Source organism: Equus przewalskii, chromosome 11 (assembly GCF_037783145.1).
Source record: "Equus przewalskii isolate Varuska chromosome 11, EquPr2, whole genome shotgun sequence".
Classification (NCBI taxonomy): domain Eukaryota; kingdom Metazoa; phylum Chordata; class Mammalia; order Perissodactyla; family Equidae; genus Equus; species Equus przewalskii.
This window is the reverse complement of record NC_091841.1, coordinates 11,958,157-11,973,621: the sequence shown is the minus strand read 5'-3', so window position 1 is coordinate 11,973,621 and position 15,465 is coordinate 11,958,157. Positions and strand designations below refer to the sequence as shown.

The 15,465-nt window shown below is 43.7% G+C and overlaps 1 protein-coding gene across 3 annotated transcripts in view; it reads left to right on the top strand.

The window, feature by feature from the left end:
• The window catches only part of MTCH2 (mitochondrial carrier 2), a 27,677-nt gene extending 12,212 nt beyond the window's left edge, over positions 1-15,465 (top strand). Inside the window, exons 12-13 of one of the 3 annotated variants that reach the window (XM_070563854.1) lie at positions 878-953; positions 15,270-15,465. In XM_070563854.1, the coding sequence (XP_070419955.1) occupies positions 878-953; positions 15,270-15,293 (100 nt within the window). In that variant the 3' untranslated portion in view covers positions 15,294-15,465. Of the gene's footprint in view, positions 1-877; positions 954-3,035; positions 3,246-4,610; positions 5,285-15,269 lie in introns of those variants that run through there. The other 2 variants (XM_070563852.1, XM_070563853.1) reach the window with 2 other exon arrangements.

Below are 15,465 nucleotides of genomic sequence, written 5' to 3'. Positions count from 1 at the left end.
GTAACAAGAGGTTTGTCAGGTATTGAATGACAACCTGTGCCTGTTTTTGCTGGGGGCTTCTTGGATAAAATGAGTTTTCAAGAAGGAGCAGGAGGAAATTTGGTCCAAACCTTTCACTGTATTGGTTGGGAAGTGTGGGTGGTGTGGCAGACACCATCGATTTCCAACTTGTACATGCCGAGTGGCTCTGCCAAGTTGGACAGAAGTTTTGCCTCTTGATTTAATTCAAAACTCTGTTCGAATCCAGTACCTGACACAGGATGCCCTTAGGCACGTGACTGTTTTCCAGCAGGATACTGAATAGATAGCTGTGTGGAATTTGGCACACAGTTAGCATATTCCGTATCGTGTTACATGCTGTTTCTGTTGTGATCTGTAGAGCAGCTGCCACAGGTTAGTCCAGGGCATGCTTGAAGGATGCGGTACATGTGTTATTATTCCTGACAGTTTTTAGAGAGGAAGTGATTGTGGGTTATACCTGCCTAAGAGCGTGTAGTCGCTACTGTTGATATCCATTATATTTAGGTTCTTTTGAACACCACTTAGTTTTTAAACCCCCTTTCGCTGCTCTTTAATCATGTAATTGCTGTGTGTTCTAAAATTTTATTTGTCCACAAATTAAAAACCTAGATGTTTTAGAAAATATGTAACTGATTGAAGTTTCTGTTTATTGGTTCAAAACCTAAATATAAGGGAGGGAAGTCCTTTTTGGATGCTTGCTTTTTCCCCTGCTCCATTATAATTTGTTTCATTAGAACTAAAATTGCCTCTAGGGAACCTTCTGGATAAGAGAATATTTTGACAAAGATTTACTGAACTCTTGCAACAATGTTTTGTAAGTAGTAACTTGAATAGGGAATCTTGTTTCCTATTTCAGGCTTGCCGGCGGATCCCCTCCTTACTCCCCAATATACACTTCTTGGCTAGATTGCTGGTGCCTGCTGCAGAAAGAGGTACTTTTCTCTCATTCTGTCTCCCTTCCTCCCTCCCTCCCTGTCTCTTGCTCCCTCTTTCTTTCTCTTCCCTCTTCCTCTCTGTCTCTGTCTCTCTCTCTCTCCCCCTGCCCCCATATTTTATTTTGTTTTGTTTTTGTTTGTTTTCTTAATGTCTCTGGAATCCCCCGTCAGCTCTTGTAGCTTACCCTTTAGCTCCCAGTCAGTGTACCCTTTACAGTGTTCCAGATGTCACTCTGGCATAGGCGTAAATTGTGCTGTTAGACATCATCACGAGGGGTAACAAAGAAGGGGGATTCCCAAGATGTGATCTAGAAGCCATGTGAGTGATCACATTCAGATTACAAATAGGGTCCAGATAGACAGTTATCCTGGTTGTTAAGATGATGGCCTTGATAACTCCTCAGAACCTCCTTATGTGTTCAGGTGTTTTCCTACACTATAGTATAGAGGAAACTGAGAAAGAAGTTGTTTGTTGATGACGTTATTTGTCACAATGATGTTGATAGAGCTGGTGTCCTACTGCTAGAGTCTTGTTTAGTGGATGATTTTGTCCAGCCTCCAATTTATTGTTTGTTATTGCTTTGAGGTATGTCATCTGCAACCAAAAATTCTTGATTAATCTAGGCGAAGTTTTATTAGGAACCAAAATAATGGATGGGCTGTGTGCTAAATTTGATGCAGGATCACTTAAAATGGCCATCAGTTTAAAGCTGTTTTGAGTAGGCAGCCCTTTTTAAAGGGTGTAGAAGAATTGTATGGAGCAGCTCTTTGTTGCATTATGTTACTGCACTAGCGATCCATACGGGAAAGGCCTTTGTGCCCAGTGCTCAGGCTTCTGCGGCCTGAACTCCAAATGAAAAGGCCTGAGTGCTGCTGTGGTTGCTTTTGCCCAACAAACCCCTCTGCAAATCCAGGCGAGGACACTGAAATGATTTGGGTACAGACCTAACATTTTGGGTTTCATTCTGAGTCTTGCACTCTCTATTGGACATCTCCCATTGCGGTCCGCATTTAAAAGGAAAGATGGCCCTCCCCCTATTTTCTGACTAAGCCCCTGCTATAGGAAGAAAGCGGATAGGAAATGTATTAGGGTATCAGACACCGTACCGAGCAAACGAGTGGTCCTCTAAGAGCTTAGCCAACAGCAGATGTTGGTTGGGCTTTTACTGTATATCAGGCGGCATGCTGAGAGCTGTCCGTGTGTCGGCTCATGTAACCCCCCAAATAACCGGGTGAGGATGGGTGCCGTTCTGCATCATCCACTTCACCTCTGAAGACGCTGGGACTTGGAACAAACAACGCTGATTACGTAACCCAAGGTCACACAGCCTGTGTCTGGGAGAGCGGGGCTTGTGTGCACGCTGTCTGACTTCAGAGTCTCCTCAGTTAAGCTCCCAACGTGATTACTTTAATTGTAAGATTTTGTAAGTATTCCCTAGAGACCTGACCATTCCATTAAAAAATAAATAAAAATTAGCACTTAGTGAATGTTAGGACTGTTCTCAGCGCTTTGTATATATTGAATCATTTGATAACCCAGCTAGCAAGTGGCAGAGCCAGAATCCAAACTGGGCATTCTGTCTAAATAAGAAATTCTTGAGCCGGCCCAGTGGCGCAGCAGTGAAGTGTGCATGTTCCGCTTCGGCGGCTTGGGGTTCGCCGGTTCGGATCCCGGGTGCGGACATGGCACCTCTTGGCAAGCCATGCTGTGGTAGGTGTCCCACATACCAAGTAGAGGAAGGTGAGCACGGATGTGAGCTCAGGGCCAGTCTTCCTCAGCAAAAAGAGGAGGATTGGCAGCAGATGTTAGCTCAGGGCTAATCTTCCTCAAAAAAAAAAAAAAGAAAGAAAGAAATTCTTGCCTTATCCATGAGGCAGAATTATAGTCTGTTAGTTCCTCAAGAGCTTAGCCTGAGTCGAGAGTACAAATTGCTACTCTGTAGTGATGGTCCCACTTTCGTCTTGGTCCTTTTAGTCTTGTCTCCTGGAAACATGTCCACTTGGTTCTCTGCTGATTTGGACCGGCTGACCTCGTCTTCACACTAGACTTTACTTGTGTTTATTTTATTTTTTTTCCAGGGAAATATGAGCCGAGGAAATAGCTTGTTTTTCCGGAAGGTCCCCTTTGGGAAGACTTATTGTTGTGACCTGAGAATGTTAATTTGAAGATGTGGGGCAGGGACAGTGACATTTCTATAGTCCCAGATGCACAGAATTATGGGAGAGAATGTTGATTTCTATACAGTGTGGTGCGCTTTTTTAATAATCACTTAATCTTGGGAAAATGGAGGTGTTTGGTGTCTGCCTTTTTTGTTCTTTTTTTCCCAGCACAACATAATTTACCGGTGATATTCTCCCTTTAATTATTCTGAAGTGGGACGTTTTTGCTCCAGACTCTTTATTTTACTTAAACAGAAAAAAAAAGTTGCGTTTTCCTAAAGGTACAGGCAGGTTGTCATGTGATTTGAGTCTCACCTTAAGGCTTTGTAAAATGAAAGGTACAATCCCAAGAAGAAAGAGAAATAATTCAGCAAAACTTTAGAAAATTCATAAGACAAACCATATAGGAGGTTATGAATTACCTTTTCTTTAGGAAATGCTAAAAGCAGCAGCATCCAGCAGAATCTGCCTCCCATTGTGTGCTTCTAAGCACATTTGATTCACCCTGTTTCTCATACTTCAAGAAAGAACAAAACACTGCAAAATTACCCTAGAAAATCTCTACATGAGGCATCCACACCTTCAGTCTATTATTTCGAAATAATAAATGGTCACCAGCAACAACAAAAGAGGAGAATTAAGCAAGATTTGGAAAGGAAGCGTAATAAACAGCTTTTTTTCCTTAAGACAGTCTTGTCATAATATGAAAAGCAAATACTGCAGCAGTAGCCCCCTTATCTGAGCTAAGTCTTTCCAGGCCCTAAATGACAGCATTATGCAATTCCAACTGTCTATAATCTCTGTTCTTCAGTTTTTTTCTGTTTTTTCCTTTTTATTGTTGTTGCAGAAGGTGAGTAGTTTGTTTTTCATTCCTAATCACACCCTTGGAAAGTGTATTTATAATTTCCTATCCGGTGATGCACTTAAAGTCCACAGGGTTCTTAGGGCATTGGCCACCTCGCATGTCATACCCTCAGGCATGTAAACACCATTTGTAGGAGGGGAAAAAGTCACTTTAGGAGGAAATAACATTCAGCTCAAGCATAATGCTCCTATTTACTCAGGCCTTCTAAAAGCAGGTTAAAATGCTTGAAATGAGAAAGCATATGGTTTCACTTATTTAAATAATCCACTGGGATGTTGCCAAATGAGTAAGCACTTAATTTGCTTCTTCTCAGACTTCTCCATCAAAGCAGCAGCACCCACAATATGAGAGTGAGCATGCAGGGGTCCCCTTCCTCCCCCAGGGTTTACGAATACAGCCTGGAGCTCAGGAGGAGCTCACCTTGAAATGTCTTTGATGTCTCTTTGTCTCAAAAAGTAATGTAAATTTTATATTCTATTCAATATTATCTGCATTTGTTTTAAGATAAAAATGTTTTACATTACTCACTTTTTTCCCCAAAAAAATCTTCAAGTAAAGATGATCTAGGAAAATGTGCCATGTTTATTATCCTGTGGCTTCTGTGCTCAAACCCGCCTGCTTGTTCCTAGTTGAGAAGCTTCTCTCACTGTGAGAACCGCTCTACCAGCAGAGGGCACCAAACCTCCGGTTTTGCCTGTGCAAGTTGGGCTGCTGAAAAGTCTCGCCCAGGGCCTCGGATTGTTCCAAGTACTAGTCCAGTCGGCCAGTCTAACTCCATCCAAGCTGTAGGTCCAGTAATGTCCTATACCCGTGGTCCTCCATAAAATTTTCTAAGCTGTTAACATAATCAAAAGTCTGAAGTTTATCCAGGGGCTAGTCATTGTGGAAGGTACTCTTAAGATACACATGCAGGAAATAGTGAACTGACTCATTATGTGTATAAATAATATATACTTAGTAAGGATTACCCAGTAAGCTGCACCTGTGAAAGTGGGCAGGCAGTTTGCCCTGGCAGTGCTGCGCTACGCCGCCGGGAAATACTCCCCCAAGGGAGTGGGATGGTCACTGAAGCCTTGATTGAAGAAAAGAACTTGGGGTTTCCAGAAACTTTGGGGATGGTTGTAAAAATGCTAGGGTATAAAAGCAACCTTAGGATGAAAGAAACTTTAAGCATAAGCCCTATATCGCAGCTTCTTACTGTTGCCCGGACACCCCTCGGCTTTGCTGTAGTTTGTAATCTAGAATGTCCTTTCCGTCTCCCCACTGAACTTTTTCTATATAGTAAGATTCAGCTCTGACGCCAGCTCTTTGTGAAGTCTCTCATAGTCATTCTACCCTGGTGAGGTCTTTGCCTTGAAACTCCCCCTCCCCGAGGCTCATAACTACAGGACAACTACATCCAACACCAACTTCAGGGTCCACACAGCAGTGGCATTCCTTCTCTCTGATTTGAAAATCTGTGGAAAAAATGATATTTAGCCCTTCAAAACAGACCCACTAAAGCATCAGCCTCACTGGGTTTTAGAGAAAAACTAGCTGGTCAAGTAGCAGTACATGAAGTCGGTCAGTTGAAGGTGCCGTGGCAGGTGAGGGAGGAGGAAGAGGGGACAGGCTGGGAGGACGAGCGTCCAGCCCGCCGTGTTAAGTTTTAATTCTCCTAATCTTTGGTAGAGTTGGTACCCCCACTTTACAAATAAAGAAAATGAGACTTAGATTATGCAACTCATTCAAAACTATATTTTAAAGTTTGAGACCTGGATTCAAACCTGAGTCTTTCGAATGCCAAGGCATGTTTACTGCCTCCTGGATGCAGTGAAAGGCTAAGAAACAAGTAGCCAGTGAACCAAATGAGAATTCATCCATCTGAGGAAAAAGGCCCTGCATTTTAATCAAAGCAGTGAACCGAAGAACAGGCCTCCCACAGAGGAGAGTCAAATGGTCTTAAATCAGGAAAGACGTAGTCCTTGCCTCTGCAGAATGATAAATTGGTGAAACCACTGAAAATAGAAGTGATTGCCGTCACTTTTCTAGACTATTACGATGGGCTATGCAGATGGAAAGCTAAGTTATTGTACAGTAAGGATTTATTCCTGCGAGTACGGTCAGTTGGATTTGGACTCCTGCTACATTTGGAGGACAATGTTTCTTGAAAGCAATTTACGTGTCAGCTCCTCTGATGGATTCTTCTAGAACATCCTTGCAGATTGGATAGGTTCATTTGGGCTACCTCCCCAGTGCTATAGTAATTTCTATCTTTGGGTTTTTTCTTTTCTTAAATCGAGGCAAGGATATGTGTTTTATCTCCTTGGCAGAGACTTTTAGGCTTCCTAAGGATGTCATCTTTTATTTTTTTCCCCCTCTGTTGATCCGTCATCTTATTGTCTCTTCAGAATTCAGAAAGTCAGAACCTTGCACTCATTTTTTTCTTAGGAGGGAGAGTTGCAAATGAAAGGTTCTTTTGCCACCAATCACAGGATAACTTATTTTCAGGAGAATATCTTTGATGGTTACAGGGATTAATTTTCTAAAGCATCTGAGAGTGTTTTCCTTCCAACCAGCTTTGTCCATATGAATCAGCTTCCTCCGTCTATTTGCTGCCTGAAGAGGTGTCTTGGGGAGGCCCCCTAGCAGTGCATGAGTTAGTCTCCCACACACACTGTACTAGTTTGCCATAATTCTCTGGTCACAAGACGAAATCTCAAAAAACCCATTTTGCATTGGTCGTAGAAATGGATTCCTCTGTAATCCAGGCCCCAAATCTCCTGTCTGGGATCAATTAGGCAGATTTTGTTTTAAAACCACAGTTGTTCTGGAAGCAACTTACTGCAACCCTGAAAAAGAATGTTTTCAAGTAGATTCAGATCAGTACCACACACCAAATATGGTGGGAGAACAGTGCTTTAGAGAGTGATGGGAAAGGGAGAGAAGCAGGAAGATGCTACTCAGGACTCGCCAGCTTCCTGAGAGGGAGCGCAAGGAATGAAGCCCCCTCCCCAAGTCTCCAAGACGCAGTGAGTGAGAGTTTTCTAGCACCAACCTCTGCCTCACCAAGGCAGCCAGAAGAATGGACTTCTCTGGTAATGCCACATTTCCATGGAAAATCTATTAGGTATTGCAGTCTATTTCCACACCGAGTAGCGTGAGGAGCCAGAGGTTAGATCAGGACAAGAGACAGAATTGTGCCTACTTGCTTTCTGTCCCGCCTGGGTCCCTGCCCTCCTGGCATCGAAAAGACTGGTGAGAATGTCCTGGCTGGAAACGAAAAAAGAGGGTGAAAACGGAGACGGTGGAGCTGCATCTTGCTCAGGCTGCTCTCTTCCCACTGGAATTCAGTATCATGCCTTTCCTCCCTGAGGGGCCCACGTTTAGAGCTTCAAAATGCAGCCCTCGGTTATTGGGTAGCCTGTGCTGTCCTGGGCTGGGGCAGTGGAGGATGCAGAGGTGTCTGGTCAATCTCTCCATGTCCTTGTGACGTTCACTGTGCTTTGGAGGAGAGGAACCGTATGAGAAGAATGTGAAGACGAGGAATGTTGGGAGGATCAGACGGAGCCACGTGTAAAACCGCAAAGCCTGCTTCTCGCAAAGGGTGCTCTCTCAATCTCAGAAACCCTCGCTGGGATGGCCGTTGTACCTGGCAGTAGATGCCCAGAGGAGTTGAAACCAGGCACCATGGGATCCACAGAAGAGAAAAGTCGCATCCAGTTGGGGGAACTCTGGGAAGCATTCATGAAAGAGTAGCATTTTAGTTGGGTTTTGGTTTTTGGGGTTTTGCTGAGGAAGGTTCGCCCTGAGCTAACATCGGTGCCAGTCTTCCTCTGTTTTGCATGTGGGTTGCCACCACAGCGTAGCCACCCATGAGTGGTGTAGGTCTGCACCTGGAACCGAACTCAGGCCGCCAAAGCAGAGCACACCGAACTTAACCACTCGGCCTTGGGGCCGGCCCCGCAAGTTGGTTTTTTAAGGATAGTGAGATGCTGGGTGGTAGGATGGCAGAATGGGAGCGATTTCCAGCTCTGTCACTTAGCAGCTACACAACCGTGGGCAAGTTACTTGATCGTTCTAAGCTCCAGGCTCTTCCTCTGTAAAATGAGAATACTCCTTCTCTCATCAGAGTATTAAATTTAGTACAGTATCTGACACAGTAAATGTTTGGTATGTGGTAGCTATTGTTATTTAAGAATTAGAAGGGAGTGGGGCCGGCCCCGTGGCACAGCGATTAAGTTTGCATGTTCTGCTTTGGCGGCCCGGGGTTTGCCGGTTCGGATCCCGGATGCGGACATGGCACCACTCGGTAAGCCATGGTGTGGTAGGCGTCCCACATATAAAGTAGAGGAAGATGGGCATGGATGTTAACTCAGGGCCAATCTTCCTCAGCAAAAAGAGGAGGATTGGCCGCAGATGTTAGCTCAGGGCTAATCTTTCTCAAAAAAAAAAATAATAATAATTAGAAGGGAGGGAATTCTTTGCAAGTATAGACATAATGGGCAAGTCATGGAGTTAGTAAAGATTGAAGAGTTGAGGGCAAATGGAGTTGCATCTCTGACAGTCCTAACCTTTCTTCAAAGCTGTATTTCTGCCTTATATAATGAGCACCCAGAACAGTAACTAACACGCACTACTCAAATGTTTTGTGTGATGAGTGGATATCCTTCAGGATCCTCAAATTGAATTACAGCTCAGCCCCTCTCCCCAAGCCACAGTGGTACCTGCATTCTCAACTTTATTAAACACTTTATTATCACCCTGTTTCCCAAACTAAAAACCCAGGAAATGACTATGAGTCCTCTCTACCCCCTCCCTCTACTTCCGAGAAGTCACTGCTAGATTCTCAGAAATGTCTCTTGAATTCGTCATCTCCTCTCTGTCCCCCTGTGTTGGTGCATCATCTCTGCTCAGCTGTCACAGCAGCCTTCTATCTTGTCTCCTGCCACCATCTCAGGACAGTAGGCAGTCGATACAGCTGGAGCTGTACGATATGACCAGGTTATGGAGGACGCCTACAACTTTTCTATGCCTACACAGGCTTCCAGCAAGGGATAAAATACTTCTTTCTGACCCAAGTTTCTTAAGATTTCTTGCCCTAGCATCCTTAAATCCTTACACCCTGAGCCCAAGCCATACAGTCCCAATTCTCCTCCTACAGCCTTCTCTGCTCTGCACATTTGTACCTCGCTAGCAGCTGCTCTCTGTGTCTGTTATCTTCCGCTGAAGCCTTGTGCGGGAGGAGCCAAGCTGAAATACAAGGATATTTATAAATAGAAAGTGGGTGTAAAGTTCTGCACTCGCAAATGTTTTAACCAAGGCTAATTCCATCTCTCCTCCATTTGAGCTTTGACATTCCTGCCCACCTCCTCATCCATCTCTTCCCAAAGCCTGTGAGTACTGCCCTCTCCTTGGTCAAGGCCACAGTAAAACTGGAAACCATGGTGGCTAAGAGATGTGACCTGGAAAGAAGTTTGGGAAATAGAAATGGATTCAACATCTATAGACAAAGGTACAGAGTAAAAGCTATTGAGATAACATAAATGTGCTTGCCACTTCTTAATAGGATATTTATTAGTGGCCTACCACATGTCCTGCCCATATTATCCATTAGCTCCAACCTATGAAACAGCCACATAAGCAAAATATTACCCCCATTTTACTGATAGAAAAGTGAAACTCAGAAGGGTTAACTGATTTTCCTAAGACTGGTAAATGACAGAGCCAGGATTCAGACCTGGGTCTGCAAGTCTGGGGCATTTCTGATAATAGGCATGCACATCTATTGAGTTCTATTTTTCTGCATAAAAATAGGGGAACACATTTAAACAAGGAGTTAAACTAAAACTTGATGAGAGGGAACGCACGATCTGGTAACAAAGGGTCAACGTTGTATATTATGGTTGCATACTCAGAAGCCCAACAAACTGTCTTAGTTAAGAAAAGGAATTTATTGGCTCAAGTACCAGCAATGGCCAGTGGTTAATCCGGTGATTCAGACAAAAGCATCAGGACTCCCGTTCTCCTCATCCCTTGGGTCCACCCGCCTCTGCCTGGCTTCCCTCTCAGACAGGCTCACTCCATGTGGCAACAAGATGCCAAGTGGCAGCTCCACTCACATAGGCTTCTTAGAGCTTGTAAATTCCAGAGAACGAGCCAATATCTCTTAGGGAAGCTCCAGCAAAAATCCCCTGGACAACTCTGGCTTGAAACACACGTCCATCTGTAAACCATCTGGTGTCTGGAGTACTCTACCTCTGCTGGCCAGATGTGAGTCACAGGCCCAGCCTGAAGGGTCGGGACGCAGGGTCAGCTCCACGGGGTCAGCTCCGTGGGAACCATATGCAGTGGGCTGGAGGGGCGTGGGCTCATCGAAGGAAGGTCCGTTGGGCAAAGACATTTACTGCAACCTGTCCAAAAGAAACAGCTTGAGTAGGAAGAGGAAGAAAGCAACACAGTTCACCAAGAACAAGTTCTGAAAATCCATGAACTGGTGATGAGCACAGGGATTGATGGGTATTAAAACCTGTGCACAGGTATGTACATATGTTATGTACATATATGATGCACCCCATCAAGCAGATAATGTTCCCATTTTTCAAGTGAGAAAAATTGAAGCTCAGAGAGTTCAACAACTTCCCAGTAAGAGGCAGAGCTGGAACTCAGACCTGGATATGTTTCACTCCAAATCCTGCATGCCTTACACTGCAGCGCACTGCCAATCGGGGAGGAGCCAGACACGGGGAGTCTTTCGGTGAGACTGAAAAATGAGCGCTTGGAAGCCATGTCCCTGGGGGAGTACACTTCCTACTGCCCAGCCATGCTCTGAGGGCAGCATGGCACCAGGCTGGGAGACAGCTCCTGCTCTGGCAGCCACAGTCTTACCCAGCTCCTGGCTGAGCAGCTGAGAAATTCTTCACGTGCATCAGTTCAGTGACAGTTTCCTCTCTCAGTAGAATGAAATAGCGACCAGGAAGCTTCTCCCCCAACCTTAATTCTGACCGTGGGAAAGCATTGCCTGGTGCTATCGGTGTCATAGGAACCACAGGAGAAAGTTGAAGCGAGAAGGAAGGGCTTGTTGGGCATGGAATGGGTGGGTGAATGAATAAATAGTCCTAGAAAATAATTTGAAACAATTAGAGAAGCGTTATGCTCCCACGTTTAGAGAGACTTACATGGGAATGTGGTACAAGAGGGATAGAAAGCTACCCAATAGAAAAGTAGGACAGCCCATCTTCAGAAAATCCCTGAGCACAAAGAAGAGAGACAGCTAAAGAAAGCATTGTGGCTCTAGAGAGAGCTCTCTGACAGGCTCTCAAATTAAAAGGCAGAGGATAAGAGATGGAAGGAAGGGTGAAGGCCCTGATAAATTGAGACTTGGGAAAAGTGCGGACGAGAAAAGACATCAATGGTTCTGTTCCGAGCAAGAGGAATACAGAGAGGGTAGGGTTTCCCCTGGAGATGAAGGTGTCAGGTTACCAGTTGTCAGAAAGCGGAATACTCAACCCCGATTGTCTTCATTCTCTCGGGAGGAAAAGCGTTTCTAAACTGGGATGAGTAAAGCAAAACATGGCTTAGAGGAAATTGAAACCCCAAACAGAAGAGATGATAGGAGGAGAAAACTTAAGCACCTAGCCATTTAAAATGACTTGCAAATCCCAAGGTGTGGAAAAACCTTTGCAGATTTAAGATCCTGGAACCTTTGCCAGTGTAGCTGAGAAAGCCATGGAGGAAAGGGAAGGCACCACAGTGCCCGATGGCTGCACATGTCCTGACTGTTCAGAAAAGAGGAGAAGGTAGATTCTGGAAACTCTAGGTGGGTACATTTCAGGCATTTGCTCCCAAATTTATTCTAGAATATAATAGTAAGCTGTGGGTTTGAGAACACCTAGAAAAAGAATTGGTACCTTCACTAATAACAAGATCCAGTAAACAATAATAACACTAACAATAATTTATTATTTATTTGGAAGGCCGCTAGGAAAATTCCTTGGCGTAGTGTACTTGTTTCCAGTTAGACATCAAATACCTCCCGATCGAGGAGACAATAGGAAAACTGTGCTCCCAGGAATCACCCAGCTGGGTGGATTTATAGCCCGTTTAACCACGGTACCCCTTCCCCCGAGTTGGTTATTCACTTCATGCAAATCTGGGGAGAAGTCTTAAATTCCATGCTTCTAGACTCTGCATTTGGTCGGCTCAGCAGTTATCAGTCTGCCACACTCACCATTTTTGCTGATGGCACCACTATTGGGAGGAAAAGCTCCTATTTGGATGTCGGAATCAAGATTCTAAACGATTTTGAAACAGTGGGCTGAAACCAGCACGATGAATTTAAAAGAAGTGGAAAGACCTGCATTTAGATTTTTTTTTTTTAATCAGCTGCACAAGCGCAGGATGAAAGAAGTTTGGCTTGACAGTGGTGTGCGCCTGAAAGAGGCTGAGAGCTTTCGGCAGGCCTCAGGTTGAATAGAAGCCAGTAGGAATGGAGCAGCTGCTTCACAAGATAGTGGTTGTCCCCGCCCCTTTTTATTTTAGGTGCAAAAGGGTGAAACAGTGAAAAGTGTGTCTCTCTCCCATAACGATTCCTCTTCCTAGGAGGAAAGCGCCTCCTGCTAACGATTTCTGGTAGATCCTCAGAGGTATTCTAGGCACATAAAAGCAAATGCATACTTTCTCTTTGTACATGCATGGTAGCTTGCTGTACACCTTGCTTTTTTCACTTAACAGTGAATCTTAGAGATTATTTTAAATCAGCATATGAAATGATTCCCCATTCTTTTGTAAAGGGTGCAGAGTATTCTAGAGATTATTTTAAAGCAGTCTGTGAAATGATTCCTCATTCTTTTACTGTAAAGGGTACACATTCTACTGTGTATATGTGTCAGAATTTATTTAATGGTCCTCTGTCGCTGGACATGTAGATTGTTTCCAGTATTCTGCTATTAAAAACAATGCTACAATGGATAACTTGTCATTTCGCTATGACAAACAATGCTGCAGTGAATAATGTCATTTCATGCATGTGGACATGTATCTGAAGAACAGCTTTTCAAGAAGTGGAACCACTGAGCTAAACGGCTCACACGTTTTTTAGTTTGGTAACTATTGCCCAATTGCCCAGCTGTGCCAGTTTACTTCCCACTATGGTATGTATGGACGGATGTATGGATATATGGATCCAATGTATGGATGTTTGTTTTTCCACCTCCTCACCAATAGAGTGTATTGTGAATCTATTGATCTTTGACAACCTGAGAGGTAAAAAAAAAAAATGGCATCTTACTGTAATTTTCTTATTCTAATAGTTATTTGTATTTTCTTTTTTATTAAGTGTTTATATCCTTTACCCGTTTTTCTACTGAGTTGTCTTTTTCTTAGAGCTCTTTATATATTAAAGAAATTTGCTCTTTGTGATATGAGTTACAAATATGTTTTCCAGTTTCTAGTTTGTCTTTTGATTTTGTTCCTGGCAGTTTCGCCATATAAATATGTTTTCCTTTTAACACATTTAAATGTATTTATATTAAATATATTTTACATTCACTTTTACATTAAATTTCACGGCTGGCCCTGTGGCCGAGTGGTTAAGTTCACGTGCTCCGCTGCAGGCGGCCCAGTGTTTCGTTGGTTTGAATCCTGGGTGCAGACATGGCACTGCTCGTCAAGCCACACTGAGGCAGCGTCCCACATGCCACAACTGGAAGGACCCACAATGAAGAATATACAGCTATGTACCGGGGGGCTTTGGGGAGAAAAAGGAAAAAAAAAAATAAAATCTGAAAAAGTAAATAAATAAATAAATAAATATGTGATCCATTTGGAATTTGTTTTGGTAGCAGGGATGATATATGGATCCAACTTAATTTTTTTCCAGATGGCTAGTCATTCCCATACAATTTATTAAATCGTATCTTTTCTCCTCTCATTTAAAATCCCACTTCTATAATATTCTAATTCCAGTATGTATTTGAGTCTAAAACTGGATTTTGTATTCTGTTCCATTGATCTACTACTTTTGACACATTTGAAAAAGATTATAGTTTTCATTGGTATTTTAAATTGTTTTCAAATGAAAGCAATATTTGTTGTAGAAAGTTTGGGAAATAGAAAAAATTATAGAGAGAAAATAAATAGCATCCCTGAACCTACTATAAATAACTAAATATTTTGGTGTTTATCCATCCAATCTCTTTTCCTATATAATTATATTTTTTATTCAATTGAGATGATACTGTGTAAATCTAATTTTCCATTCCCCAAATCTACTGTGAGCCAATTGCCCAAAGTGGAACTCGTCATCGTCTTACCAAGACTACATCCACTCCCCTTTCACCATCCTCCAGACACCCAGCGCAAGATGGGGTCACCTTCGCCTCCTCCAGCTCCTTCACTCCGGGTCCTCCATATTTTCCCTCCATGGACTCCCAGACCCTGGATTGTGAGATCCTCTCAATATACACATGAAGAAACCAAGACCCAGAGAGGGGGATATAACTTGTAAGAGTTAGTGCTTTCAACTGCAAGAAACAGAGGGCTCAACTCCAAATGGCTCAACCAAGAAGTGGATGTATCGTCTCCCACAACGAGAGGTCCATAGGTAGGCTAAATCCAGGGTGGGTTAACCCAGTGGCTCAGTGATACCATCAAGGACCCTGATCCTTGCCTTCTGTCCTTTCTGCCATCCCCCGTGTATTGGCTTTTGTCCTCGCACTTTTCCCCAACATGGTTGCAAGATGGTGACTGAGGCTCCATGGATCATCTCACATAATATTACATAAAGGCCCGAAGAAAGTATGCCTCTTCCTAGTTCCATGTTGCCCAAAACAGGAAGTGAGGGTAGTTGGGAAATGTAGGAGGGTGTTCTTTCTTTTTTTTTTCCTCTGCTTTATCTCCCCAAACTGGCCCCACCCCCCCGTACACAGTTGTATATCCTAGTTGCACGTCATTCTAGTTGTGGGATGTGGGACGCCGCCTCAACGTGGCCTGATGAGAGGTGCCATGTCCGTGCCCAGGATCCGAACCCTGGGCCGCTGCAGTGTAGTGCGTGAACTGAACCACTTGGCCACGGAGCCAGCCCGAGGAGGGTGTTCTTGATTGTCACAGTGATTGAGGGACACGACTGGCGTTTAGGGCACAGGGCCCAGAGATGCTAGATGCCCTGGAATGTTTAGGATATTTAAGTGAAACATTACCTCTCATTCCTCACAACATTCCTGTAGGTGAAAAAACCAGAACCCAGGTCTATTTTTACACACAAAACAAACTATTTTTTGCATGGTTTTAACGTACACTGAACTTTCCAGGAATGTCACTTCGCTGTAAATTGAGGAACGACTTTGTTTGTTGTGTTTGGAACTTCACCAAGATTCGTTCATTGAATTTAAACGTCAAGGCTCCTAGCGGTATCGCAGCTCCGGCTGGCACATCCTCGTATCAACCTGTGTTTGTAGCTATTGCACTTGTGGTGTTTCTAGAAATAATAAACATCCAACTTCTCTA